Source organism: Heptranchias perlo, chromosome 18 (genome assembly GCF_035084215.1).
Source record: "Heptranchias perlo isolate sHepPer1 chromosome 18, sHepPer1.hap1, whole genome shotgun sequence".
NCBI lineage: Eukaryota > Metazoa > Chordata > Chondrichthyes > Hexanchiformes > Hexanchidae > Heptranchias > Heptranchias perlo.
Genome location: NC_090342.1, coordinates 35,312,962 through 35,339,758, shown reverse-complemented (window position 1 = coordinate 35,339,758; position 26,797 = coordinate 35,312,962). Strand labels below are relative to the sequence as shown.

General features: G+C 44.6%; 1 protein-coding gene across 1 annotated transcript in view; it reads left to right on the top strand.

Annotated features, from left to right (window-relative positions):
* LOC137334460 (voltage-dependent L-type calcium channel subunit alpha-1C-like) overlaps window positions 1–26,797 on the top strand; it is a 435,374-nt gene that overhangs the window by 22,956 nt on the left and 385,621 nt on the right. Inside the window, exon 4 of the mRNA XM_067999141.1 lies at window positions 5,862–6,014. Coding sequence (XP_067855242.1) covers window positions 5,862–6,014 — 153 coding nt within the window. The remainder of the gene's footprint in view (window positions 1–5,861; window positions 6,015–26,797) is intronic.

Below are 26,797 nucleotides of genomic sequence, written 5' to 3'. Positions count from 1 at the left end.
TCTATAACCATTTAATATTTTATTTACTTTAATGGGGTTCTCCCTTAACACTCTAATTTCTAGAGTGTAAAGCTTAAGTTTCTCTAATCTTTCTTGATAGTTAATCATTTCTTTTTCACTTGGAATCAGTCTTGCTACTCTTCTATATCCATCCTAATTCAAATATAATTTTATGTTAAACACAAGACAAAAGTGTCTGTAATTGAAAGCATGGACAATCTGTGTGTATACCCGTCAGTTGGCACAGAGCCATTCGACCTTAAAAACTGAGTCTGGTTCTCTGCCTGGGATCTGCATTCTCATCAGTGAGGGGTAGTGATCAAAAGGCATACAAGTGAAGTCGCAAGACTCTCAGCATTTCCAAGTTATTAAAGAAGTTTATTTGATGTACTCAGATTGCTCCAAGTTGCCTTCAAATGTGTAAATTGGGACAAATGGCAATTATCCATGACCCACCCTGATTTCAATAAAATGCCTACAGAGGAAGAAAGTCCCATGGACATGAGTTAATAGCATGAAGGTGCTGGCTGCGTGTTTCATAGCACAGTAAAAGCACCTTAAAATCATCTCTCCTTGAGATTTTTCTACTGTCATATATTTATTTTTTTGTTTATTTTTGAAACCATTTTTTAAAATTCTGCCCACGATTTCTCAATCATCCCTGCATCACAGATGAGAAGATAGCTGAAAACCTGTTTCCAGGTCTCTGCCATTGTGGCTCTATATCTGGCAACTTGTTAATTTGTGTCAGGTTATCTCAAGGGATGACTACCCCTTCAGTTTTCCCCTCTCCTGGTGTTGATGCATATGGTTTGCATTCAGCATCTTCCTGTGTTGGCATGGCTAACCTCAGAAACCTCACTAAATGGAATCACGAACATAAAATGGCATCTACTGCTGTGTGTCATAATGTATTGTAGCTTCAAAGTGCCATGCTGCCCCTCATCTTTCTACAGTTGTGTTTTTCTTTAAATCAGTGCAATATAGATTTTTGTCTATGGTGTATTTTCAGGCAAATCAAGGAGGGGGAAGAGAAGTTTTTACAATGAAGAATGAGATTGTTTAGTCCAAGCAAGGTCCTGAAATGAGCTCAAAACTCAAAATCTGTGATTGTGTTAAGTTAAAAGTAAATTGCCCAAACAACTTTTCCATGTTAATTAACAATTTGGGGGTATAATTTTCTCTGAACATTAGAGAAAGCATATACATTCTTGTATGGTAAATTTTGCATTAATGTTTGCCCATGTTCCACACCTTGCTGCTGTGAGTAAGCAGGTGTAACTCACCTTAACGTACAGACTGTTTTGAAGTAGGCATTAAATTAGCAGAGGAAAATTAAAGAGTTCAAAGGATGAGTAAAGTAGAAATGAATTCAAGGAATTATCAAACAACTCTTTACTGAACACTGCGTCATTGGCCTGTTAGCTGGTATGTATTTTATGGTCACTTTAGAGGAAGTATAACAGAAGAGGACAACCTGGGAGATTTGAGGGTATAAGAGGCAAACCATCCACATTCACTACTCGTCTTCAACATCAGAATCTCCAGGCTGTTAATAGAATCCCAAGCAATTACTTACATGATGGCTTCCTCTAAGGGCATAAGAGGTTTCACTTACTCCATACCATCTCCAGTTCCCTGCCTGTTGTGCACAATGAATGCAGATTCCCTCTGTAAATAAAAGCATTTACAGAATGAGAAGAGATTTGCCATGTAACAGTGATCACAATATACATTTTGATAGGCATAATAGAGAAGTACCTTGCTAGGTGAAGTTCAGAAAAGGCAAGTGAATAGCTTCATTAAATCAGTTTCATCAGTATTTTGTTATAACCGCCCTCCATGTCTCTGTTTTATAGTCAGCTGTAATTCTTTTCCTCACTGGAGGTGAATTCATACTGCCTTTAATGCTCACTTCTGTAATTGAGGGCTTGTGATTAGTGTCAGGGGTGCATTTTTGGCAGGCTCCCGTGGATTTAGAAGTCACGTGCAGGAGGAGAGGGGATCTGTGAGCCAACAGATCAACTGATCGATGATTACCTGTTGTAGTACCAGCTAATCTTGCTGCCAAGAACAAAGGAGGTGGGTTGGAATAGGCGTAGCATTCAAAAATTAAAAGCAGCTGTGTAATTTGAGAACTCTTGACTTGTTAATTTCCATTCTTTACCAGCTAAGGGGTCCCCACCCTCTACCCATTATGGCAGAAGATGGGTAATGAAGGTTCCACTATTATAAGCTCCAAAAAGAAAGTTTTTTAGCATTAAAAAATAGCTTTGCACACATTGAACATGAGATAAATCTTTTCTCCAACTATCTGTTTCATAATTCATAGAAAAGGTTACGTTTTTGTGCTTTGCAAGATGAAGGATATCAGTGCTGAGGAATGGAACATTTTTCCAATTATTGGCCAGTGTCATTAAGCTTTGCTAGGCACAGCAAGGACTAGATGTGGAGAAAAGTTCCATCTACTCTGTCCCTTTGTTTTTACCTCAAAACTTCCTCAGTTTGAATTTTTCTGCTCCCACACATCTTGTGGCCTCTTACATCCCATTTATGTTTGATATTTAGTGCTAATGATTCAACACTCTACAACAGTCCAGCTAGGAAAATGGGTATATCAGCAAGTCTTAATTTGTGGATATTTTGGGAAAAAAGCAGAATGAATAGCAGAGAAGTGCTGTAGGAGACTGTAGTAGTAGTGGTAGGATCAACTACTACCCCAGACAATGTTTTTATGGGAGGTGGTAAAACTATCTTGACCTCACCAAGGAGCAGTATGTGTGAAAACTATGCTTCACTGAGGAACTCATAGATGAAATGTGCTATTTCTTGAAGCCAAAACTATAGCCAACAGGGAACACCAGCTTGCAGTCGTGGTAAAAGTGAAACCAGCAATCGACTATTTTTTTACCACAATATCTTTTGGGTAACAGAATGAGACTTGGCAAGGGTCAGCTAGTTGGAGGTTCACTGTTGCATTACTCAAGTCACAGATGAAGGAGCGGATTCCCTCACCGGGTGCTTGAAAGGAGCAGCGTACCTGAGGTGAGCTGCATCTTTAAGGGTGGAGGTGCCCATGATTTCTCAGTCTTGGGCCATTTGTTCACTGCTGGCACTGGCCCAGGCCCTGGCAGGGCATTGCGTGGGATTGGTTGCAGGAGTGATCTGCAGCTACACTCCTGACAGCCTGTGTCAGGGCCATCTGGCTGCTGCTGTAAAGCAACAGCCAGGAGGCCCCAAGGCCCATAGATCATCCTGAAGGGGAAAACAAAGATTTGCCTGCTGCTAACATTGATCTTTTGGCAGCTTCCATGACCCCCAGACCCTTTATGGAGTGTCCTGTTCAAGCTCCACCACTAAGTTTTTTCAGAGACCCCTATTAGGTTTCCACGGGGGAAATTAGGAAAATGAAGCAGAAGACTGGAAACACCCTACCTGCCCCTTTATTATAATAGTCATAATGGGTCTGTATCTACTTCAGGTGTGGGCCCAATTACATTGCAAACTGTGAAGCCCAGAAATCCTGACGTAACGGATTTCTACTCCCATTTCCTCTTTGTTGTGCCTGCGAACTGAGCATCTCCCATGCTCAAGGAGGAGGAAAATCCGCCCTGGCATGCAACAGCAGGAGAGACGCAGCATTTTGTTTGAAAGATATGGCATTCCCATGATACAAGATGACATTGAATGCTTCCATTTGGCCATTCAAAGACTTGTGCAAGATCTTATCAAGTTCATCGACAGAAAGGGATATCATTAGGTGAAAATTCAAATGGTCTGTGACCACTGCCAAAGAATTATGCATGTGAATGCATAGTTTCCAGGGAGTGCCTGTAAAAGGAGCCATAGGTTCTCCATTTATTCCAGGGTGAAGATAAGTTGGTCAGCTGGATTTTTGAACCCACTCAACATGGCTAATGACAGGGTTATGCAGTCCCCATATGCCTTCTCCAGCAAAAACATACAATAACACATGTTCAAGAAGTAGGAGCATAGTGGTGCACCAAAACAATGGTTCCAATGTTTGACTACAGGGGCTGTTCTACGGTATACCGAAGAGAGAGGTGGCAGAATGCTAGAGTTGTGCTGTGTGCTGCACAATATCAGCATCACAATGGTAAGCATGAATTTGTGAAAGATGATCAGTAATGAGCCACGAGAAAAGAGGAGGAGGACAAAGTGGAGGATGATGATGAGGAGCTAGCTGGAGGAGTATAGGTTCACCGGGCTTTCATTCAGCCTTTCCTTCCATAAGGCCTACCTTTATGCTTCTTTTGACTTTTTTTAAGGACCATTCCTCAATAGTGCTACTTACGTGACATATACATTGTGAAAGTAAACAGTGATTGAAGTTTAAGGTGATGTGATATATCTTAATTGAAAGTAATAATGAGGATGTTATGTATATTTAATGTGCTGTGCTGCTGTACCTATCCCTTGTGATATGTGAACAAATGTGTCATGATATTTCTACTCTATTACACCTATAAGGTATATTACTGAATACAGTAGTTGTGGAGGCATCCTGAAAAATCTGATGTGGACCTACTTTTGGTTCAACTTGCCCCTTTGATGTGTGGGAGACTCACGTGGTCTTGACCATATGCCTTTCTTATTCTTGTGGGATTATTCCCTTTAATCTTCAGCCCAACATTCAAAAAGTACATTTTACAAAATACCATTACTGTTAGACTGATATAATAAACTAAAATGCTTTGGGTGATGTGGGACCTCAGGATGCAAAAGTGTGATATAAGGCTTTACAAGACAATCGGTTTTGTTGGCTGGCATTAGTGAATTACAATGCATTTCTCCATCTTTCATGTATGTAATCTGTTGCATTGGCATACAGTCTCACAGAATCAAGAACATATTTTTGTGGGTAGATTGTGAAATTGGTTACCATGCATGTTAAAATGTCTTTTTTACATATATTTTTATCTTGAGCTTTAAAAATAATCTTATAAAGTGTTCCATCAGAATTATAGATAATTTGAACTTTTTGGTCCTGAAATCCCTGGGGGTCCATACCAACACCCTTGCCCCAGGCCAGAGAACCCTTCCCAAATCTTTCCAGCACAAAATCAAAAGCAAAATACTGCAGATACTGGAAATCTGGAATAAAAATAGAAATAATAACAGAAAATAGAATGCTTTTCCAGCATTTTCTGTTTTTATTCCAAATTTTTCCAGAATTGGTTACTTTATTCTAGTAAGCGTTTGGGGCCTTTCAGAAACTCTAAAAGGGACTTGGGTCAGCTTTCAGCTGGCATGAATTCTGCGGAGGCCTTTTAAGGGCACAAAGGATGGAATTTCCCAGGGAAATCTGTGATCTCCCTCTGATATGCCCCCTTGATGTAGGGGTGCAGACAATCAGTCTACTGTAATTTAAAGGGCCAGTCTAAATGGGGTGGAATGTCAATGTAACTGAGTTTCACCCCAAATTCCAGTACCCCCGCCAGGTCCAGAAGTTTCGGGGCTTTAGTATTTTCTAAGGTACTTCTTAGCACTGCTGTCATAGTAAGTATTATTTTTAATCAAAGTTCATAAAATGAAGCTCTGCCTATGCTGTAATCAAAGCACACTTTTTCAAACAAGCCTCAGTAGAAACCACCACAAAATTCATTACCCTTTTGTCCAAGTACAAGGAAGTGTAAATATTAAGATACCTTACATTTTCAAATTGGAAATTTAAGTTGGAAGAGTCAAACATAGAATTAACTAAATTAGGTCAAATTCAAAAAATAAAATTATCCTTTTATGAATTATTCACTAGTCACCATTAATATTGCAGTTTCAACCGTTTAAAAATTATGATTGTCGTATTCTCTAAAAATGATTCCTCTTATTTATGCTTTCAGGTCTCCAGGTGGTGTTAAATTCAATCATCAAGGCCATGGTCCCATTGCTACACATTGCTTTGTTGGTGCTGTTTGTAATTATCATCTACGCCATTATAGGATTAGAACTCTTCATGGGCAAAATGCACAAAACCTGCCTCTTTAATGGAACAGGTAAGAACATTGATAGCTGGAACACTATTTTAGCTATTTTATTTAAACCATATATTTGCATAGTCCAGTCATAAACAGCTTTTATGTTTTTCATTTGAGAATGCTGTTGATAATCATTTCTTTAAATCATGGTTGTCTTTAGCATTAATTTCCGGTTTCAGTATCAGCTTGGCCCTGTGGTACCACTCTTGCCTCTGAGTTAGAAGATCGGGGGTTCAAGCTCCACTCCAGGAGTTGAACACATAATTTGGGCTGACATTTCAGTGTAATACTACGGGAGTGCTGCATTTTTGGACGTGCTACCTTCCGATGAAATAGTAAACCAAGGCCCTATTCAGATGGATGTTAAAGATCCCATGGCATTATTCAAGGAAGAGCAGGAGAGTACTGCTGATGTCCTTGCAAACATCTAACTCTCAGCCAACACCACCAAAAACAGATCAATTACTAATTTCTCTCATTGCTGTTCATGTGACCTTGCAGTGTACAAATTGGCTTCCGTATTTGCTTACATGACAACAGTAACTACCATTCAAAAAGTAATGTATTGGTTGTGAAGTGTTTTTGCATGTCCCGAAGATGTAAAAAATGTTATATAAAGGCGTTCTTTCTTTCTATTTAAAAAATGCCCAGGCTTGTGAGCCACAAATGTAATAACAGTATTAGAGATTAATTGGATAAAATGTTTAGCTACTGAATAGTCCTGACTCGGTAACCATTTATCACATTTTAGGATCTTCTTGACCATTTTTTCACAGGAAGGATTTGGAAAAAGAGTTAGATTAAATTTGATGTTTTAAAGCATAGTCTATTCACACAAGTTAGAAAAGGACTCCGAGATGATAGGAAGTTAAGATGCAAATGAACTAGTTTCCTCATTGACTGTCAATACTAAGCTGTTTGTTAGCTTGTCTCAGTAATTGATAAATGTCTCACACCCATTGCATTGGGAAATTGCTGGTCCCAGGTGTTCAGCAGCAGGTCTGGCAGGCTGTCCTTTTCTAGCTGAGAACAATGAATGATAAAACACACAGAGACAAGCAGAGGTTTTAGAAACAGATTGCTGCAAGGCAGTACAAGGATGTGGGAAGCTTGCAATGCAGAAGGGAATCGTCAAAAATCATCTTGTTTAAGTCAAGTGAGATGAACCACCAATGTGGGGGAATGTAAAATGTTCTTTATTTTATATTAATATGTAAAGATAAGTTATACTGTGTATTCAATTAGTGTATTTGGACATGATTGTTGCTCTGTACATTTAATCACTGTGAGATAAAGTAGCTTAACAATTCATATCAAGCCTCATTGCACCAAATGTTTGCTCAGTGCCTTCAGAGAGATTGAAGAAGTACACATGTGAAAGGCATCAATTTCCACATCCGGTGATAAGGGGGTACTATTTTTACACCCCTAGGTTACAATGTTGTATGAGTAGATCTAGGGCAGTGTGAACAACTCCCATAAAAGTAAGATGCTCAGATCACTTATAGGAATGACTTATGCCACTGAACCTGAGAAGATATTGATGGCAGACCCAAATTTGGAACACCATCACAAGCATGAGGTTATTTGCTACATAAATAACTTATTAGAGTGTTTCCCTGATGTGTTTTTTGTTTATGTCTATGGTACATGTGACAGAAGCAAAACTCCATCATGCTTCAAACACAAAAATTATTGTATTTTTTATAGGATGACTTTACATAGAATAATTTGATACAAACAGGCCATGTTTTTATCTTGCTGCTGCTGCTGGAGAAAACCAATAAATAAAATAGTCTAGAGATGATGATTAGTTTTGTGGAGAAGTGGCTAGCCTTTTTTATTAGTACTGCCTGATTAGAAACTGATCAACTCAAGTTCGTTTGGTAGCTCCTCTGTTTTTGAAATGTTAATGATTGCAAGTTTGCAGACTAGGGGAGGAAATGTACTTTGTTATCTTTAATGGCTGAATCATCAACCAACTTTCACTCTCAATGAAATTCCACTATTGATTGTTTTAGGCTTGCTACTCATGAGACCCCAGTGATTGCTTCAGATTGCTTATTAGTATACCCTGCCAGTACTTTGTAAAACAGCTTTGATCTTGATTGTTGAAACCAATCATTGGAATTGCAGCAAATTATATAAGAGGTGAGGGATTTCCCTGACAACTTTCTTCTCTACTTCATATTGCTTGATGAAAAGGGGTTCTATGGGGTCGTCGTTCATGTAATGTTTCATCAGAGACTCAGTCAGATGATTCTGGAAAGGGCTATCTAAAAAAAAATTCAAAATATACTTTATTTCATAAAATTTAAGGATACACACAGTTCAATGTAAAATCACAATTACAATTCAAAACCATACAATACAGACCGTACACACTACAATCCCATTAATACATTTCAAAACACAGTACATATCTGATAATACATGGTGAACAATGCAAGGTGGGATGGCCTTACACATTGGCCTTTCCCGATAGAGCCTTTGCGTAGGCTGCAACTCACTTCAGTACGTCCTCCAGCACGTACTCCTGAACCTTGGAGTGTGCCAGTTGGCAACACTCGGTCATGGACAGCTCCTTCAGCTGTAAGACCAGCACATTTCGGACAGACCAAAAGGTCTCCTTCAGCGAGTTGATGGTCTTCCAGCAGCAGTTTATATATCTGTCAAGGTGTGCGGAACAACCCGTAGAGCACAGCGTCCTGTGTTACTGATCTGTTAGGGATGAACTGGGACAGATACCAATGCATCTCTCGCCACACCTTCTGCGCAAAGGGGCAGTCCATCAGGAGATGGACAACGGTCTCATCCCTGCTGCAACCTCGAGGTTAGTTCGCGGTGGCGCTGAGATGCGGTGTGTGCAGGAAAGATCGCACTGGGAGGGCCCTTCTCACCACCATCCAAGCTACATCCTGGTACCTGGTCAGTTCCGGCGATGAGACATTCTGCCAAATGGCTTTGACCGTCTGGTCAGGGAACTGCCCGATCGGATCCATCCTCTCCTTTCCCTGCAGGACCCCCAGAACGTTCCGTGCCGACCAATGTCTGACAGTCTTGTGGTCGAAAGGGTTCCTCTTCAGGAACTTCTCCACCTGGTGGTGGGGTACGGTCCAGCTGGACGGGATGTCTGCGTCTGCTCGTCCAGCGTGGTGGACAGGTAGAAACTCAGCACATAGTGACACTTGGTGTTTGCTCTACTGGAGCTCTACACACATCCTGAGACAGCCACACACAAAGGTGGCCATCGGGGTCAGAGCGGAGTTGGGGATACCCAGGATCAGGGTGGAGAGGTAAGCAGGCAGTGAAGACTTTATGGGTAGAATTAAGAAATAGAAAAGGATTTAAGAATGTAGTGGGAGTTGTGTAAAGGGCCCCTGGTAGCAGCTGTGAAGTAGCAACAACTCGCCAAGGCTTCTTCGACAGCACCTCCCAAACCCGCAACCTCTACCCCCAGGAAGGACAAGGGCAGCAGGCGCATGGGAACACCGCCACCTGCACGTTCCCCTCCAAGTCACACACCACCCTGTCTTGGAAATATATCATTGTTCCTTCATCGTCGCTGGGTCAAAATCCTGGAACTCCCTACCTAACAGCACAGTGGGAGAACCTTCGTCACAGGGACTACAGCGGTTCAAGAAGGTGGCTCACCACCAGCTTCTCAAGGGCAACTAGGGATGGGCAATAAATGCTGGTCTTGACAGCGATGCCCACATCCCATGAATGAATTTTAAAAAGTGGCAGAATGTATAAATGCAGAGATTGGACAAGCGTATAGCAAAGGCAGAGTTGTTTTAATAGGGGATTTTAACTATCATATTGTTTGGGATAAGCAGACGAGTCAGACAGGTAGCGAATTTCGAGTGTGTTCAGGACAGCTTTCTGCAGCAATATGTCATAGAACCAACAAGAGGGAAGTCATATTCGATTTAATAATGAATGATGAGCCAGATTTAGTTAATAGCCTAACGGTGTGTGAACATTTATCTAATAGCGATCATAAAATGATTGAGTTCAACTGTGTGTTTGTAAGGGAGAAACCCTTTCAAACACACTACTAAGATTCTAAATTTAGGTAAGGCCGACTTCAATGGGATGAAACAGAGACTGTCCACAGTAAACTGTGCAAATCTGTTAATGGGTAAAATGACAGAACATCAGTGGGAGGTGTTCAAAAAAGAATTTAACATGATACAGAACCAATTTATACCCCTAAGGGGCAAAAGCTCTACTTGCCAAAAAAAAAGCCAAGGATAACAAAAGAGCTAAGGGACAACATAAAATGAAAAGAAAAAGCATACAAAAATGCAAAAAAAAAAACAGATCCTGGCGACTGGGAGAGATACAAAGAACAGCAAAGGGTGACAAAATAGATAGTAAGAGCTACAAAAAGGAGTATGAAAAGAAACTTGAAAGGGGTATCAAAATCAACACAAAAAAATGTACAATTATATTAGGAAAAAGAGGGTGGTCAAGAGCAATGTGGGCCCCTTAAAAACTGATAATGGTGATATTGTAAATGAAAATAAGGAAATGGCGGACATGTTAAATAATTACTTTGCGTCAGTATTTACAGCAGAGCAAGAGGATGGTATGCCGGACACCCCAAGGAAACTAATTTTGAATAAGGGACAGGGACTCACCATAATTAACATAAGTAAATTAACAGTAATGAAGAAAATAATGGCACTAAATAGTGACAAAACCCCAGGACCAGATGGTTTCCATCCCAGGGTTTTAAAGGAAGTAGGCGAGAATATTGCAGAAACCCTAACTATACTTTCCCAAAGTTCTCTCAATTCAGGAACTGTTCCTTTAGAATGGAAAATTGCACGTCACTCTGCTATTTAAGAAAGGTGATAGAGGGAAACCAAGGAATTATAGTCCAGTTAGCCTAACATCTGTTGTCAGGAAATTACTAGAGTTTATAATTAAGGATAGAGTGACTGAACACCTTGAATATTTTCAGCTGATCAGAGAGAGCCAGCATAGATTTGTAAAATGTAGGTCATGCCTGACGAACCTGATTGAATTTTTTGAAGAGGTGACTAAAGTAGTGGACAGGGGAATGTCTATGGATGTTGTTTATATGGACTTCCAGAAGGCATTTGATAAAGTCCCTCATAAGAGACTGTTAGCTAAAGTTGAAGCTCATAGAATTGAGGGCAAATTATTGGCCTGGTAAGGAAATTGGCTGAGTGGCAGGAGACAGAGAGTAGGGATAATGGGCAGGTACTCAAATTGGCAGGATGTGACTAGTGGTGTCCCACAGGGATCTGTGTTGGGGTTTCAACTATTCACTGTATTTATTAACGACTTAGATGACGCGATTGAGAGCCATATGTCTAAGTTTGCTGATGACATATAGATAAGCAGCATTGTAACCAGTGTTGGAAGCATAAAATTACAGAGAGATATTAATAGATTAAGTGAATGGGCAAAACTGTGGCAAATGGATTTCATTGTAGGCAAGTATGAGGTCATCCACTTTGGACCTAAAAAGGATAGATCAGAGTACTTTCTAAATGATGAAAAGCTCGAAACAGTGGAGGTCCAAAGAGACTTAGAGGTCCATCTACATAGATCATTTAAATGTCATGGACAGGTACAGAAAATAATCTAAAAGGCTAATGGAATGCTGGCCTTTATATCTAGAGGACTAGAATACCAGGGGGTAGAAATTTTGCTACAGCTATACAAAGCCCTGGTTAGACCACACCTGGAGGACTGTGTTCAGTACTGGGCATCACACCTTAGGAAGGATATATTGGCCTTGGAGGAAGTGCAGTGTAGATTTACTAGAATGATACGAGGACTCCAAGGGTTAAATTATGAGGAGAGATTACACAAACTAGGGTTGTATTCCCTGTAATTTAGAAGATTGAGGGGTGATTTGATCGAAGTTTTCAAGACATTAAGGGGAACTGATGGGGTTGATAGAGAGAAACTATTTCTGCTGGTTGGGGAAGTCCAGGACTAGGGGACATAGCCTAAAAATTAGAGCCAGGACTTTCAGGAGTGAAGTTAGGAAATGCTTATACACGCAAAGAGTGGTAGAAGTTTGGAACTCTCTTCCGTAAACGGCAGTTGATGCTAGCTCAATTGTTAATTTTAAATCTGAGATTGATAGATTTTCATCAGCCAAAGGTAGTAAGGGATATGGGGCTATGGCGGGTATATGGAGTTAGGTTACAGATTAGCCATGATCTCAGGCTCGAGGGTCTAAATGGCCTATTCCTGTTCCTATGTTTCTCCTTTGACTGGGAGCTTGTACATGGTGACCTTGTGGACGCGGTCCATCATGGACCTCCAGACAAAGTGGAAGATGGCTCGGGTGACTGTAGCAATGGAGCGGCGGGCAATGGGCCAGACCTGGGTCATGGGTGGGACTATGCTCGCCTGGTTCTATTTTTGTCTATCCAGTCATAGCCAGAGAATCACCTGCAATTGCTTCTCTTCCCGTTCCCAAGCTGTTAGCTCTGGTGTCCCCCAAGGATGTATCCTTGGCCCCTCCTATTTCTCATCTACACGCTGCCCCTCAGCGACATCATCCAAAAATATGTCAGATTCCACATGTACGCTGACAACACCCAGCTCCACCTCACAATCACTTCCCTCGACCCCTCTACTGTCTCTCATTTGTCACATTGCTTGTCCAACATCCAGTACTGGATGACCAAAAATTTCCTCAACTAAATATTGGGAAGACCGAAGCCATTGTCTTTGGTCCCCGCCGCAAACTCTGTTCCCTAGCCACCGACTCCATCCCTCTCCCTGGCCACTGTCTGAGACTGAACCAGACCGTTCACAACCTTAGCATCCTATTTGACCCTGAGATGAATCCCAACCACATATCCGCTCCATCATCAAGACCGCCTACTTCCACCTCCGTAATATCACCAGTCTCCCCCCCCCCCCACCCCACCGCCTCAGCTCATCTGATGTTGACACCCTCATTCATGCCTTTGTTACCTCCAGACTGGACTATTCCAATGCTCTCCTGGCTGGCTTCCCATCCTACACCTATAAACTTGAGCACATCCAAAACTCTGCTGCCCGTATCCTAACTTGCACCAAGTCCCGTTCTCCCATCACCCCTATGTTCGCTGGCCTACATTGGCTCCTAGTCCGGGAAAGCCTCGATTTTAAAAGTCTCATCCTTGTTTTCAAATCCCTCCATGGACTCGCCCCTCCCTATCACTGTAAACTCATCTAGCCCTAGAGCCCTCCGAGATCTCCAATTCTTGCCTCTTGCACATCCCCGATTTTAATCGCTCCATCATTGGTGGCCATGCCTTCAGCTGCCGAGGCCCTTAGCTGTGGAATTCCCTCACTAAACCTCTCCGCCTCTCTATCTCTCTCTCCTCCTTTACGACGCTCCTTAAAACCTATCTCTTTGACCAAGCTTTTGGTCACCTGTCCAAATATATCCTAATGGGGCTCAAAATTTTGTTTGATAACGCTCCTGCGAAGCACCTTGGGACGATTTACTACGTTAAAGTTGCTATATAAATGCAAGTTGTTGTTGTTGTTCCTGCTGGCCATGGAGAGGGTGCGCCCCCCGCCACATACCAAGCTTCTGTTTGGCTTTGGTGACCTGCTCTTTCCAGTTCTTGGTGCAGGCCGGGGGCCCCCTGAACCAGATCCCCAGCACCTTCAGGTAGTCGGACCTGATAGTGAAGGGAACAACGGATTGGGTCTCCCACCTGCCGAAGAACATGGCCTTGTTCTTACTGCGGTTCACTCTGGCGCCCGTGACCAGCTCGAAATGGCTGTATCAGTCTGTGGACTGACTGCTGATCAGAGCAGAAGGCGGTGACGTCATCCATGTACAGGGAGGCCTTAACCTGAGATCCTCCGCAGCCTGGGCTCGTCACCCCAATACCTGCTTCCTTCCTGATGGACACGGCAAAATGCTCAATACAAGACATGAACATGACCGCAAAGAGAGGACAGCCTTGCCTGACTCCAGATCTGATCGGAAAACTCTCCAATTCCCACCTGTTGATTAGGACTACGCTATGGATGTCTGCGTAGAGCAGTCGGATCCAATCACAGATTCCCTCCCCAAACCCTATTTTGGAGAGCACGTCCATCATGTACGTGTAGGATATCCTGTCGAAGGTCTTCTCCTGGTCTAAGCTGTTGAGGCAAGTGTTCACCCCCCCGTCCTGCATGTAGGCGATCATATCCCTAAGCAGCGCAGAGATATCAGAGATCTTCCCACCGGGTACAGCACATGTCTGCCCAGGGTGGATCACCAGTTCAAGAGCAGACTTGAGCCTGTTAGCGATGACCTTAGACAAAATCTTGTAGTCGACACTTAGCAAAGAAATGGATCATCAATTTCTGATTTCTTCCCTCTTCCCCTTCTGCTTGTAGAGATCCCTTTCCTCATGGACTCTGACATGCTGCCTGCCTGAAGCATACCCTTGTACATTTCCAGTAGGTCTGGGCCTATCCAGTCCCACAGAGCTGAGTACAACTCGACCGGTAAGCCATCACTTTCGGGAGTTCTACTCTTCTTGAAGGACGACCTTTGTCAGCTCATCCAAATCCATGCTCTCCCGCTCGCTATCCTCTAAGACCTCCGTGATAGAGGTCAGTAAGTATTGGAAAGCCATGCTGCCTGTGGGCTTCACGTTGTACAGTCTGGCGTAAAAGGATTTGCTGATCGTTACTGTATCGGCCTGCGAAGACGTCACTGAGCCATCTTCCTCCTTCGGGCTATTGATCTCAGAGATTTCTCTGTGCACCTTCTGGAAGCAGAACCCCGCGAACACTTCTCGTCCTGCTCCATGGAGCGGACTCTGGACCAGAAGATGATCTTTGAGGCTTTGGAGGCGAAGAGCGAGGCTTGCTGGCCCTTCGCCTCTGAGTTCCTCCCCAACACTGATTCCCAACGACTGCAGCTGGAGCAGATCCTGCATTCTTTTCTGGAGCTGGGACAATTCCTTTGGTCTCTCTCTCACCTTCTGAACAGCTTTGAGGATGAAGAACCTCTTAATGTTGGCCTTGATCGCTTCCCACCAGTGCACTGTGGAGTCAAAGAGGGGTTTCACAGTCCTCCAACCTGTGTAATCCCTCCTTAGTTCCTCGATGTTCTCTGGGGTCAACAGTCTAAAGTTCAGCTTCCATATCCCCTTGCCCGCTTTCTGGTCCTTATGCGATTGACGGTCGGTCAGTAGGAGGCAATGGTTAGAGAAGAAGACCGGCTGGACATCAGTGGATCTGACCTTGAGCGTTGGTGTCACAAGTAGGAAGTCTATACTGGAACGGATGGACCAGGTGTATCTCCGTGGCACTCTGTCGCAGCGTTGCTGAAAACATCGCGAAGCTTTGCGTCTTTCACCGCTTCCATCAGGGGTTTGGGCGTGTTGTCCAGTATTTCGTCGGTCCTGCTGGATCATCCAGCTGCATCGATGATGCAGATGTAGTCTCCGCCGAGAAGTTGCCAGCAGCATTGGGAGACCATACACATTGATCAGTCGGAGCGGGGCGTTCTTATACAGAACATCTGCTATGAGCAGGTGGCCTGAGGAACGACTATCGTTGCCTTCTGACCAGATCGACTGCCCTGGGTCCACATGCGTGACCACTGCTGGTAGTTGCTGAGGTGCGGGTTCCTGCACTCCTGCAAGAACAGCAGGTCCCCCTTGACCCCGGACAGCTAGTTCAGTGTCGCAGCACATCGCGTAGTCGATTTAACACGACACACGTTGATTGATGTGATTTTTAAAGCCATTTAAAAATACAAAACAGACAAAATTAAGGGCCTACAATTATATCGGTCTGGTTTCTACATTACCCTCCATTTCCACCCCTTGGTCCAGATTTTGTATTTGCGTGGTGTGCGCGAACTGCTGGACGGTCCTTGGGCTGAGGTACGAGGTCTGTCCTCCTTTGGGGGAGTGTCCGAGCTTGGGGGCCATTGGCGGGGTCTTGTGGGGTGATCTGCCCGTGAGATCACAGTTATTCGCTCTCCGCAACTGCTGTGCTGCTCCCGATTGCCCAGAGGTGGGGGACCTCGATCTCCACAACCGCTGTGGTGCTCCCGATTGCCCAGAGGTGGGGGACCTCGATCTCCACAACCGCTGTGGTGCTCCCGATTGCCCAGAGGTGGGGGACCTCGCTGTCTGCGTCGCTTTTCCCGGTGTCCCGGAGTTGGGGGACTTCGCTCTCCGCGCCGTTTCTCCTGGTGTCCCGGAGTTGGGCGTTACTGCTCCCAGGTTCCTGGAGTTGGAGCGTGCTGTCTGTTTCACTGGTTACTGTCACGTTTTGCCGCTTCCTTTGCGGATAGCTGGGTCTCCTGCCCTTTTCCTTTTCGTCAGCCAAGGAGTAGCCGCTGTTGTCCGTTGGGGACTCTAAGCACCTCTTGCTGTTGGACCCCCCCCCTTTGGCATCAGTTCCTCTGATTCTACAGGACTTCCTCTTTTTCTTTTCCTGTGTGGTCCATCCTTCTTCTCCTGGTTCACTTTCCATTGGCTCTGCATGCACAGGGATAGTCTCGGGGTTGAGTGTCAGGGTTTAGCTGGTTTCCTCGACACTCCCTTCCTGCTCTTTGTCCTCCTCCTGGCCATTGGCTCTTACACAATGGTCCATGGCAATGGTGGGGTGAGGTGGGGAAGGGGTTGGCCTCCTCTGAGGCTGCCACGACTGCTCTCTTCTCCTGAGTCGCCTTGCCCTCGCTGCCTGTGCGTAGCTGTGGCTGTGGTTTGAGCAGGTCTTGTACAGATGACCAGCCTCTCTACACAGTTTGAGCACTTGGCCTCCAGTGTCTAGTGGCCCTCCTTCCTGCAGATCATCACCTTGTGCCCAGGTTGCCGCAGGAGCGGCACACTCTGGGCAGCCCCTGGTACACCACACATATCCACGACTCGTCGCAATCGTGAAGCTTGACCGGAGGCGAATGATGTTTCCCTCAGCACCCACCCTCAGCGTCGCCTTGATGCTCCTTTTGTTCATTCAGATCCTGAACATGTTCTCGATTTTGATGCTCGGATCCACTCCGTCCACGTATCTCCTGAGGAACACCAGCATATTCATGATGGGCACATGCAGGTTGAATCATGCGGACCATCAACGTCCATTCCTTCTCCAGCAGGAGCGTGAAGAGCAGTTCCACAGTGAGAAGTGACAATGGCGCTTCCTTCCCCATCTCCTTGAAGGCTTGGAGCATCATTTGGCATCCTGCGACGTCCTTGAAAGTCACGTTGAAGTATCTGCTCCTCAGGAAATCTTGCAGGCAGAAGATGTCCATGGCCTTGAAACCACAGGTTTCAAGAAGAACCCTCCTCATGAAGACATTTCATTGCCACGGCGAGGTTCCTTCACCTGTCCTTGCAGCCAGCCTGACCCAGATGCTCGGGTAGCCTTCATCGCTATGTCCGCTGCAATTTAGTTTTCACCCCACTGGATAAAGGTGTTAGACTGGTCTCCGGCCAGCATGAGGATTCACCTTTATGTCAGCAAAGTTTAAATTGATAATAGCTGATTCTACTTGATCTGGCACCTTCTTGATCATGGACTCTCCCCTGCCAGGTAAGTATTCTGGAAAGAACTACAGAAGATACAAGAGTGGAACTTCTATCGCGGGAACAGAAGTGATGTGGGACAGGACTTAAACCGACCACTTTGCCCTGCAGGTGACCCCATCACAAATCCTAGATACAGAGTAATTTATATATTCAATGTGGGTGGCCCACATCAGTAGACATGCAACAGAGGTGGCTGCCCTGAGTTGCTGCTAGAAACTCGAATGGCAGCCTGTGGCTCCTGGAAGGGACACCTGAAACCCAAATCAGCCCAAGACAAGGCTCAATAAATTTGAAAGCCTCCAGTCAAGAGGCAAAGGAGTATCTCTGAAACATTATGGGTTCTTCCCTCTAGGCTCCACTTAAGGCTCACAACAGGACTTGTGCCTACTCTCTGTAGGCATGGATTTAACTAGACATGTTAAGGGCAAGCTGGATGGGATTCTTAAGGTTGCTCAAGAATGCCTACGGAAAGCCCTCAAGGTTAGTCCAGGAGGAAAAGGGAATGAGCTTAAGAAGCAACCCCCCTTGTGTAATTTGTGGGGGGCGTCTTAAGTGGGTGGAAACCTGACAGATCTGGGTCTTGCTCCAAATTATGCCCCCTTCACCTGAATCATAGCAGATATGCTGCTCCTCTCTCCCAACTGACCAAAATTTCCAGATCAGAGACTTTAGTTGCTTGCTGCTTTTTTCTGCTTCTGTGGAATTATCTCATTTGTAAGTTAATTTGATATTGGTTTAGCCTGAATGATAAGGTTTGACCATATGATATTGACTGCCCTTTGAATATGGTAGACAGCCCATGTAACCTCTAGTGTAAAATAGCTCGGCAAAAAGATAATTATTAGCCCTCTGGAATATCATGCATAAGGTCACAAATTTGAAATCATAGAATCATAGAATGGTTACAGCACGAAAGGAGGCCATTCGGCCCGTCAAGTCCGTGCCAGCTCTCTGCAAGTGCAATCCAATTAGTTCCACTCCCCTGCCCTATCCCTGTAGCCCTGCAAATTTTTTCCCTTCAAATACTTATCCAATTCCCTTTCGAATGCCACGATTGAATCTGCCTCCACCACCCCCCTCAGGCAATGCATTCCAGATCATTAACCTCTCACTGTGTAAAAAAGTTTTTTCTCATGTCGCTTTTGGTTCTTTTGCCAATCACCTTAAATCTATGTCCTCTGGTTCTTAACCCCTCCGCCAATGGGAGCAGTTTCTCTCTATCTACTCTGTCCAGACCCTTCATGATTTTGATTACCTCTATCAAATCTCCTCACAACCTTCTCAGCTCGAAGGAAAACAACCCCAGCTTCTCCAGTCTATGCACGTAACTGAAGTCCCTCATCCCTGGAATCATTCTAGTAAATCTCTTCTGCACCCTCTCTCAGGCCTTCACATCCCTCCTAAAGTGTGGTGCCCAGAACTGAACACAATACTCCAGTTGTGGCTGAACCAGTGTTTTATAAAGGTTCATCATAACCTCCTTGCTTTGGTTTATAGAACGAATCTGCTTATGGGAACTGTTCTTCTGCTGTAAACACAAGTTATGGGCTTTGGGAGAAAAGCTGAATTGTAACAGTACAACAGAAAGAAATAGACATAATGGGGGTTAAATTGGGCTGTGCAGCGCCTGTTTTTTTTTAGGTGCTACGCAGACACCTATGTTGTCAGGGAAAACCCTCATCTCTCATACAATTTGCTACAATTCCAAAGACTGGTTTCAACAATCAAGATCAAAGCTATTTTACAAAGTACTGACAGGGTATACTATTAAGCAATCTGACGCTTATCACAGGGGTCTCCCGATGGGAAGTGCGCAGGACACCATCTTGGTAGAGGGGTTTGTGCGTGCATAGCGACCACCAGCAGCATGCAGAGTAGGGAGATTATGACGTGAATCAGTGTGCAACGCTGATTTGAAGCCACCGCTGCCATTTTGCAACTCCACCCAATGCCCTGTCTTAACCTCGCACAGCTGAACACGACGTTAAATGGCATGAAGGACTCCCCCCCCCACCAGCGCTATTTAAAGGGATCATGAAGTACTTACAGGTTAATTGCTGGATTATTTCTTCTGGCTGCTGGTGCAATTGTAAACGTTTTGGAGGTTTCCTATACTTAGCTAAAGTTTAAGTGAGTGGTCTGGCTGGTCTTGCAGTACTTTTTGTGTCATTTAAAATATTGTGCTGAAAAAATTTGCTTCCAAACATGGGTGGTCTGGTAGGGCTTCCTCTGGGAATTAAACATGACTGGGAGAATGAGGAGAGGTCATGCAGAGCAGGACAAGCTGCTAAAAGAGGGAGGAGGAGGAGGAGAAGGAGAGGGCACTCAGCAGGAGGCCATATCCGCAGAGGTTCTTCAGGGAGCCATTTTCTTACCTCAACTTCAGCAACGACCATCTTCAGTTTACAAAAGAGGTCGTGACTGAAATTTGTCAATTGCTGCAGCTACAACTGCAGCCTCAAAGCAGGGGAAGGACCGCCTTGCCTTTGGCTGGCAAGGTGACCACAGCTCTTAATATTTATGCCTCTGGCTCCTTTCATGCAGCTGCTGGAGAAATAAGCAACATCTCACAGTTTGCAGTGCACCACAGTATAGGGGAGGTCACTGAGGCTCTCTGTACAATGAGAAACACATTCATCTCATTCCCTCTTGCCAGAGACAAGCAGGAAGAGCGAGCACGAGGTTTTGCTCGAATTACAGGCTTCCCCATGGTGCAGGGTGCCATTGACTGCACGCACATTGCCTTGTGTGCTCCTCATCTGTACTCAGACATATTCATCAACAGAAAGGGATTCCAGTCCCTCAATATGCAGCAGCCATGATTCGAATGCCCACTATCCTGGCAGCAGTCATGATTTGTTCACGGCAGTCCTCTATTCCACCTGTATTTGAACCAGCACAGCAAGTCAAAGGCTGGCTACTGGGCGACAAGGGTTATCCCTTCATGACATGGCTCATGATTCTGGTAAGGAACCCACGCACACATGGACAGCAGGCCTACAATGAGAGCCATGCTGCCATAAGGAACATCGGCATCCTCAAGCAACACTTCCACTGCCTGGACCGCTCTGGAGGAGCCCTGCAGTATTCAGCTGAGTGGGTATCGAGATTTGTGGTAGTTGGCTTCATGCTGCAAAACCTGGCCATTATGAGGAAAAAGTCCTTGCCACCATCTATCATGTGAGAACCTCAGGAGCATGAGCAAGAGGAGGAGGAAGAGGCAGGGAGGCTACAAGGTAGACAGGCCCTTTCTGCCAGGGATCTACATGATCAGATGATGAACCTCAACTACACCTCCCCATTCACCAACAGTCCCACACTTCTTACCTCTTTATGATTACACATTGGTTCCTCCCTCAGCTCACGGCAGAAATAAAACCACCACCAAATGCAAATTCAAATCCACATTTATAAATTCACTCCTTAAATAATGCATACAAAATTAAACTATTCATCCTTGTGCATTCCCTTAGTGTCTGTCTTTCATATTCCTATACCTTTCCTAGGGCTCCTATGAGGTGCTTCCCCAGTGGCTGGAGCATGGGTGGTGGAAGGCTGCTGACCTTCAGTTGAGGAGGCTGCAGATGGAGGATGACCTCGAGCAGCTTTGGGCCTAGAGGGCTCGGCTTCAGACTGCACCATCTCGGCCTGGCCTGCAGCAGTCTGGCCTGGCTGGCTGACAGGCAATAGCAAGGGCACTGGCGGAGTGGCAGAGGTGGGAGCAGGAATGTTGTCATCCTGAAAGAGGACAGTAGGTTCCTCTGCCAATCTCTCGGGGCGGTGCCTCAGCAATCCTGGTGATCTGATGGAGAACAGATTGCTGGACTGCTGTGACACCCTGGAAGCCCCTTCCAACAGTGGCACCCAGAGCCATGATGGCAGCAATCTGAGTTTGCAAGGCAGCAGTTAGACCTTTGATGGAAGCTGTGACATTGGTCATCAGATGCTGTATCATGGTAGGTTCCACAGATGTGCTGATGGAGGTGACCACCCGTCCTATGTTGGAAAGGATGGGCTCCAAGCTCTGCGCAAAGTCCTGTGTCAAATTGGAGCTGGACTCCTCCATGCTCCTTGACATTGTGTGCAGGCTTTCTGGCACGCTTCTTTTGTAGCCTGGACCATTGAAGTCCTCATCTGAATCCTCTGCAGCAGAACTAATGTGGGTCTTCGCCCTCCGGCAAGCTGGCTCCTGCTGTAGCCTTTCCCCCCATCTGGCTCTTGCACTCTTGTGCCCGATGTCTTACCACGTGCAGATCCCTCCTCTATCATAGCCTCTAAAGTACGTGCAGTGTCAGTCTCTGAGCTGGTGGCTGCAAGTGTAAGATCGAGTGACGGTGTCTGTTCATCATCACTGTCTTCTTCCTCTGCCTCCTCTGACTGGAAAGGTTCCAGTTCTTGGATATCTGAAGTGAAAAAAGGGACAAGGGTTGGTTGTGGTGAGGGGAGAGGAGAAAGTAAGAAGTGTGTGCTTACACTATCTGCAGCTTGTGAGTCAGAAAAGATTGTGGGATGAAGGAGAAGTGGGAAAGAGAAAAAGGATTAGGTATGCAGAGACCCTCATCATCAATCCCTCCAGCGCCGCCAGTGGCCACGGTATCAGCGATGCCACTTCACATGATGGCCAGCACTGTCTACTCCATGGGTGTTAAAATGTGTAGGCATGCTTGTCCTCCTCCAGTTGTTTATTGCTGCCTTCTGTTATGCGCCACTTTCTCCTGCAAGAAAGAGGGAAGAGTGTCAGTGAGTGTCCTGCAAAATATTTGGGTGAGGTGGCTGTCATGGTTGAATAGCTGCCAGTGTGTGTGTCAGTCTTGCAACAATGCTAAGTGTGTGAGGGTGAGGTAAGCATATGAATTGAAGGGTTGAGTACTGATTGATAGAGATTGTTGGTAGGTGGGTGATGGAGGGTGTAGCGAATTGAGCAGTGGATGAGGCTAGTGGTGCGGTTGGTATGATATACCATTTGATGATTGAACTCGCTCACCTTGATAACTCATGTCAGATCATTGAACTTTTTCCTGCACTGCATCCATATTCTTGGAGCTATGCTCCTCCACTACTTCCTCCTACTGCCTCCTGAGCATATGTCTGGAGGGCCTTCTGCACCTCTGTGGATACAGGATGTCCCTCCTTCTCTCCACCTCTTGCACCAAAGCCTCCAGTGCATTATCAGAGAGCCTTGGTGCACATTCTCTCACAGGTTGAGCCACCTTTACAAAATGTCTTCCAAAGCAATCCACTCTCGACACCAATTTCATCAGTCACAGTGCATGTCCCCTTTAAGAGATGCAGTTGCCTTTAAGTAGCACTAGCCACTCGTGATATCGGGCCTCCTGCTGATGCATGCCGCCAATGAGTAGTGCAGGTAGCGCTGGCTGCACGCAGAAATCACTTACGACAGCAGGCAACACAAATTTAATGTGCTGCTTGCAGCACAACAAACGGGCGTGGGTTAATCACGCACCGCGATCCCAGCACCCGTTTTTGGGGGTTATCCAAATTAACCTCCAATACATCTTGGAACTTAAAGTAAATCACTAAATAAGATTTAAAAAAATAGATTTTCTGCGATTAAGTTGATGTTGAACGTAGTGAACACTATAATGCTGTGCAAAACAAGAGCCAGGAATTTCCTTGTGGTTGGTCCCGTACCTTAGTTGGAAGTACACTAGAAACTTCATTTACCCGTGTAAACCGGATTCTCACCGCACCTCCGGTGAAGTTACAGCGGCGGAGCAGGAGTGGCTATGACGAAATTCCCAGCAATAATTTCTTTATAAAACTGTGAAAATGCATTTGGTTCTGCTGTTGGCATGGCTGCAAGGATTGTTCCACTATAATTGGTTAATTTAGGTCTCTTGTTCATTGGTGCAACATGGCTGCTAAGGGAACATTTGTTGTTTAGTGTGAGATTTGCTGTAACACACAGCTGAAAAATGAACAGCTGTTGAATTCTCAAGCACAATTCTGAAGTGCTATTTTATGGGCTGAACAATGCAACCTTAGTATAATCGTTCACAAGGATCATAGCAACATAGGTTTTAAAGGAAGTATTTTTTTTAAATCTTACTGTAGTGAAGTGACCATCTTGTGCTGTTATTAATGTTCAGTCTGAACTGTGTATTTTGTTTAGAAACAGTGAAATTCGTAGGTTTTTGCACCATGAATTTCCTTCGGTCCTCTCCCACTCCACTGCAGTAACTTTGGCCGAAATTCGGCAGAAACCCTATTTAACCGTGTAAATGGGATTTCTCCAAAAGTTATGGGGGCAGCATGGGTGAAGTCCTGTGGAAATTCCCAGCACTGGCCTCCTGATGTCATCAGTACATAGCTGTAAAATGTAAAAATATATGTATCATCAAGGATCTTTCTCTCCACTAATATGAATACCAAGAAATATGAATATGTGTATGTTTATGTCTGTTTAAACAATCTCACCAGCACTCTGAAAGAATCCAGCTGACAGCCTGCAGCTTTTACAAATGCACATTTCTTTGAAATACAATTTACACGATTTAAAATAAATGCTAATAAAATGGAGATCAGCACAGATATGATTTTCCAATTTTCTCATTGAGGATGCATTATCTGGTTAGATTGGCCATGTAAAACAGGCAGGCACTTTTTGGGTTGACAGCAAGTCAAAAAAGGAAATTGCTTATTTGGATCATATATGAAAGTGGAATTTAACCTTGCATTTATGACAACTGAATTTATCTTATTTTTTGGCAATTTATTTATTTTTGGAGGATTTTGTTCCAAATTTTTGGCAGCAAGATTTACTCTCGGGACAATCAAATTATGGATATGAGAATTCCAAAGGATATTTTTTTATTTTTGTGTTATATGGAGGAGGAAGAAGAGGGCAAAAGGAGGGATGTTTTATTGCACCAGAGGTGGATTGCTCTTATTCACTGTTAGCCATGCAGCCATGTCTGTAGACCAGTGTGTCCAAGTTTTTTGTTCTTGTAGGCCACTCAAATGCATACCACAGAATCCTCATGGGCTACATATAAAATCACAAATGATATCTGCTGAGACTGTGACTATGGTGCTTTATCCCTCTTGTCCTCATTGACCTCTCCACAGCATTTATTATGGTTGACCATACCATCCTCCTCCAATGCCTCTCCTCCATCGACCAGCTTCATGGGCTGCCCTTGCATGGTTCCATTCCTACCTGTTCAATGCAGCTAGTACATCTCCAGCAATGGCTTCTCTTCCTTCACTTGTGCCATCACCTTCAAGGTCCTTCAAGGATCTATCCTCAGCTCCCAACTCTTTGTTATAAGCACTCTGCCCCTTGGTGACATCATCCGTAGGCATAAGTTCGGCTTTCACATGTGTGCTGATGATACCCAGTTCCACCTCTCCACCGTCCCTTTTTTATACCCCTTGACTGCATCCCGGTGCAATCTCACCTCTCTCACACTAAACAACAAATGGTCCCTTAACAGCCATGTTGCACCAAGAGACCAGCAGCAGCATGTAGCACAAGAAGTCAGAGAACAAGTGATCTACCAGCGATTCCGTTGAAATGCAGCCCCTCCCAAGACCCACCAACACCATTCTTCCCTTTCATCTAGCCCAGTTCTCCCAACCTTTCCAGACAAATTAAGTCACTACATGAGACATACAAATGCCACCACACAAAATAGGTCCTGCAGCTTTTAATGGACCAATCTGCACAAATTGAGAGTTATGAAAGTCTGATTTTCTTAATTAATCATAGAATCATAGAAGTTTACAACATGGAAACAGGCCCTTCGGCCCAACATGTCCATGTCGCCCAGTTTATACCACTAAGCTAGTCCCAGTTGCCTGCACTTGGCCCATATCCCTCTATACCCATCTTACCCATGTAACTGTCCAAATGCTTTTTAAAAGACAAAATTGTACCCGCCTCTACTACTGCCTCTGGCAGCTCGTTCCAGACACTCACCACCCTTTGAGTGAAAAAATTGCCCCTCTGGACCCTTTTGTATCTCTCCCCTCTCACCTTAAATCTATGCCCCCTCGTTATAGACTCCCCTACCTTTGGGAAAAGATTTTGACTATCTACCTTATCTATGCCCCTCATTATTTTATAGACTTCTATAAGATCACCCCTAAACCTCCTACTCTCCAGGGAAAAAAGTCTCAGTCTATCCAATCTCTCCCTATAAGTCAAACCATCAAGTCCCGGTAGCATCCTAGTAAATCTTTTCTGCACTCTTTCTAGTTTAATAATATCCTTTCTATAATAGGGTGACCAGAACTGTACACAGTGTTCCAAGTGTGGCCTCACTAATGTCTTGTACAACATCAACAAGACATCCCAACTCCTGTATTCAATGTTCTGACCAATGAAACCAAGCATGCCGAATGCCTTCTTCACCACCCTATCCACCTGTGACTCCACTTTCAAGGAACTATGAACCTGTATCCCCAGATCTCTTTGTTCTATAACTCTCCCCAACGCCCTACCATTAACGGAGTAGGTCCTGGCCCGATTCGATCTACCAAAATGCATCACCTCACATTTATCTAAATTAAACTCCATCTGCCATTCATCGGCCCACTGGCCCAATTTATCAAGATCCCGTTGCAATCCTAGATAACCTTCTTCACTGTCCACAATGCCACCAATCTTGGTGTCATCTGCAAACTTACTAACCATGCCTCCTAAATTCTCATCCAAATCATTAATATAAATAACAAATAACAGCGGACCCAGCACCGATCCCTGAGGCACACCGCTGGTCACAGGCCTCCAGTTTGAAAAACAACCCTCTACAACCACCCTCTGTCTTCTGTCGTCAAGCCAATTTTGTATCCAATTGGCTACCTCACCTTGGATCCCGTGAGATTTAACCTTATGTAACAACCTACCATGCGGTACCTTGTCAGAGGCTTTGCTGAAGTCCATGTAGACCATGTCTACTGCACAGCCCTCATCTATCTTCTTGGTTACCCCTTCAAAAAACTCAATCAAATTCGTGAGACATGATTTCCCTCTCACAAAACCATGCTGACTGTTCCTAATCAGTCCCTGCCTCTCCAAATGCCCATAGATCCTGTCTCTCAGAATACCCTCTAACAACTTACCCACTACAGATGTCAGGCTCACCGGTCTGTAGTTCCCAGGCTTTTCCCTGCCGCCCTTCTTAAACAAAGGCACAACATTTGCTACCCTCCAATCTTCAGGCACCTCACCTGTAGCTGTCGATGATTCAAATATCTCTGCTAGGGGACCCGCAATTTCCTCCCTAACCTCCCATA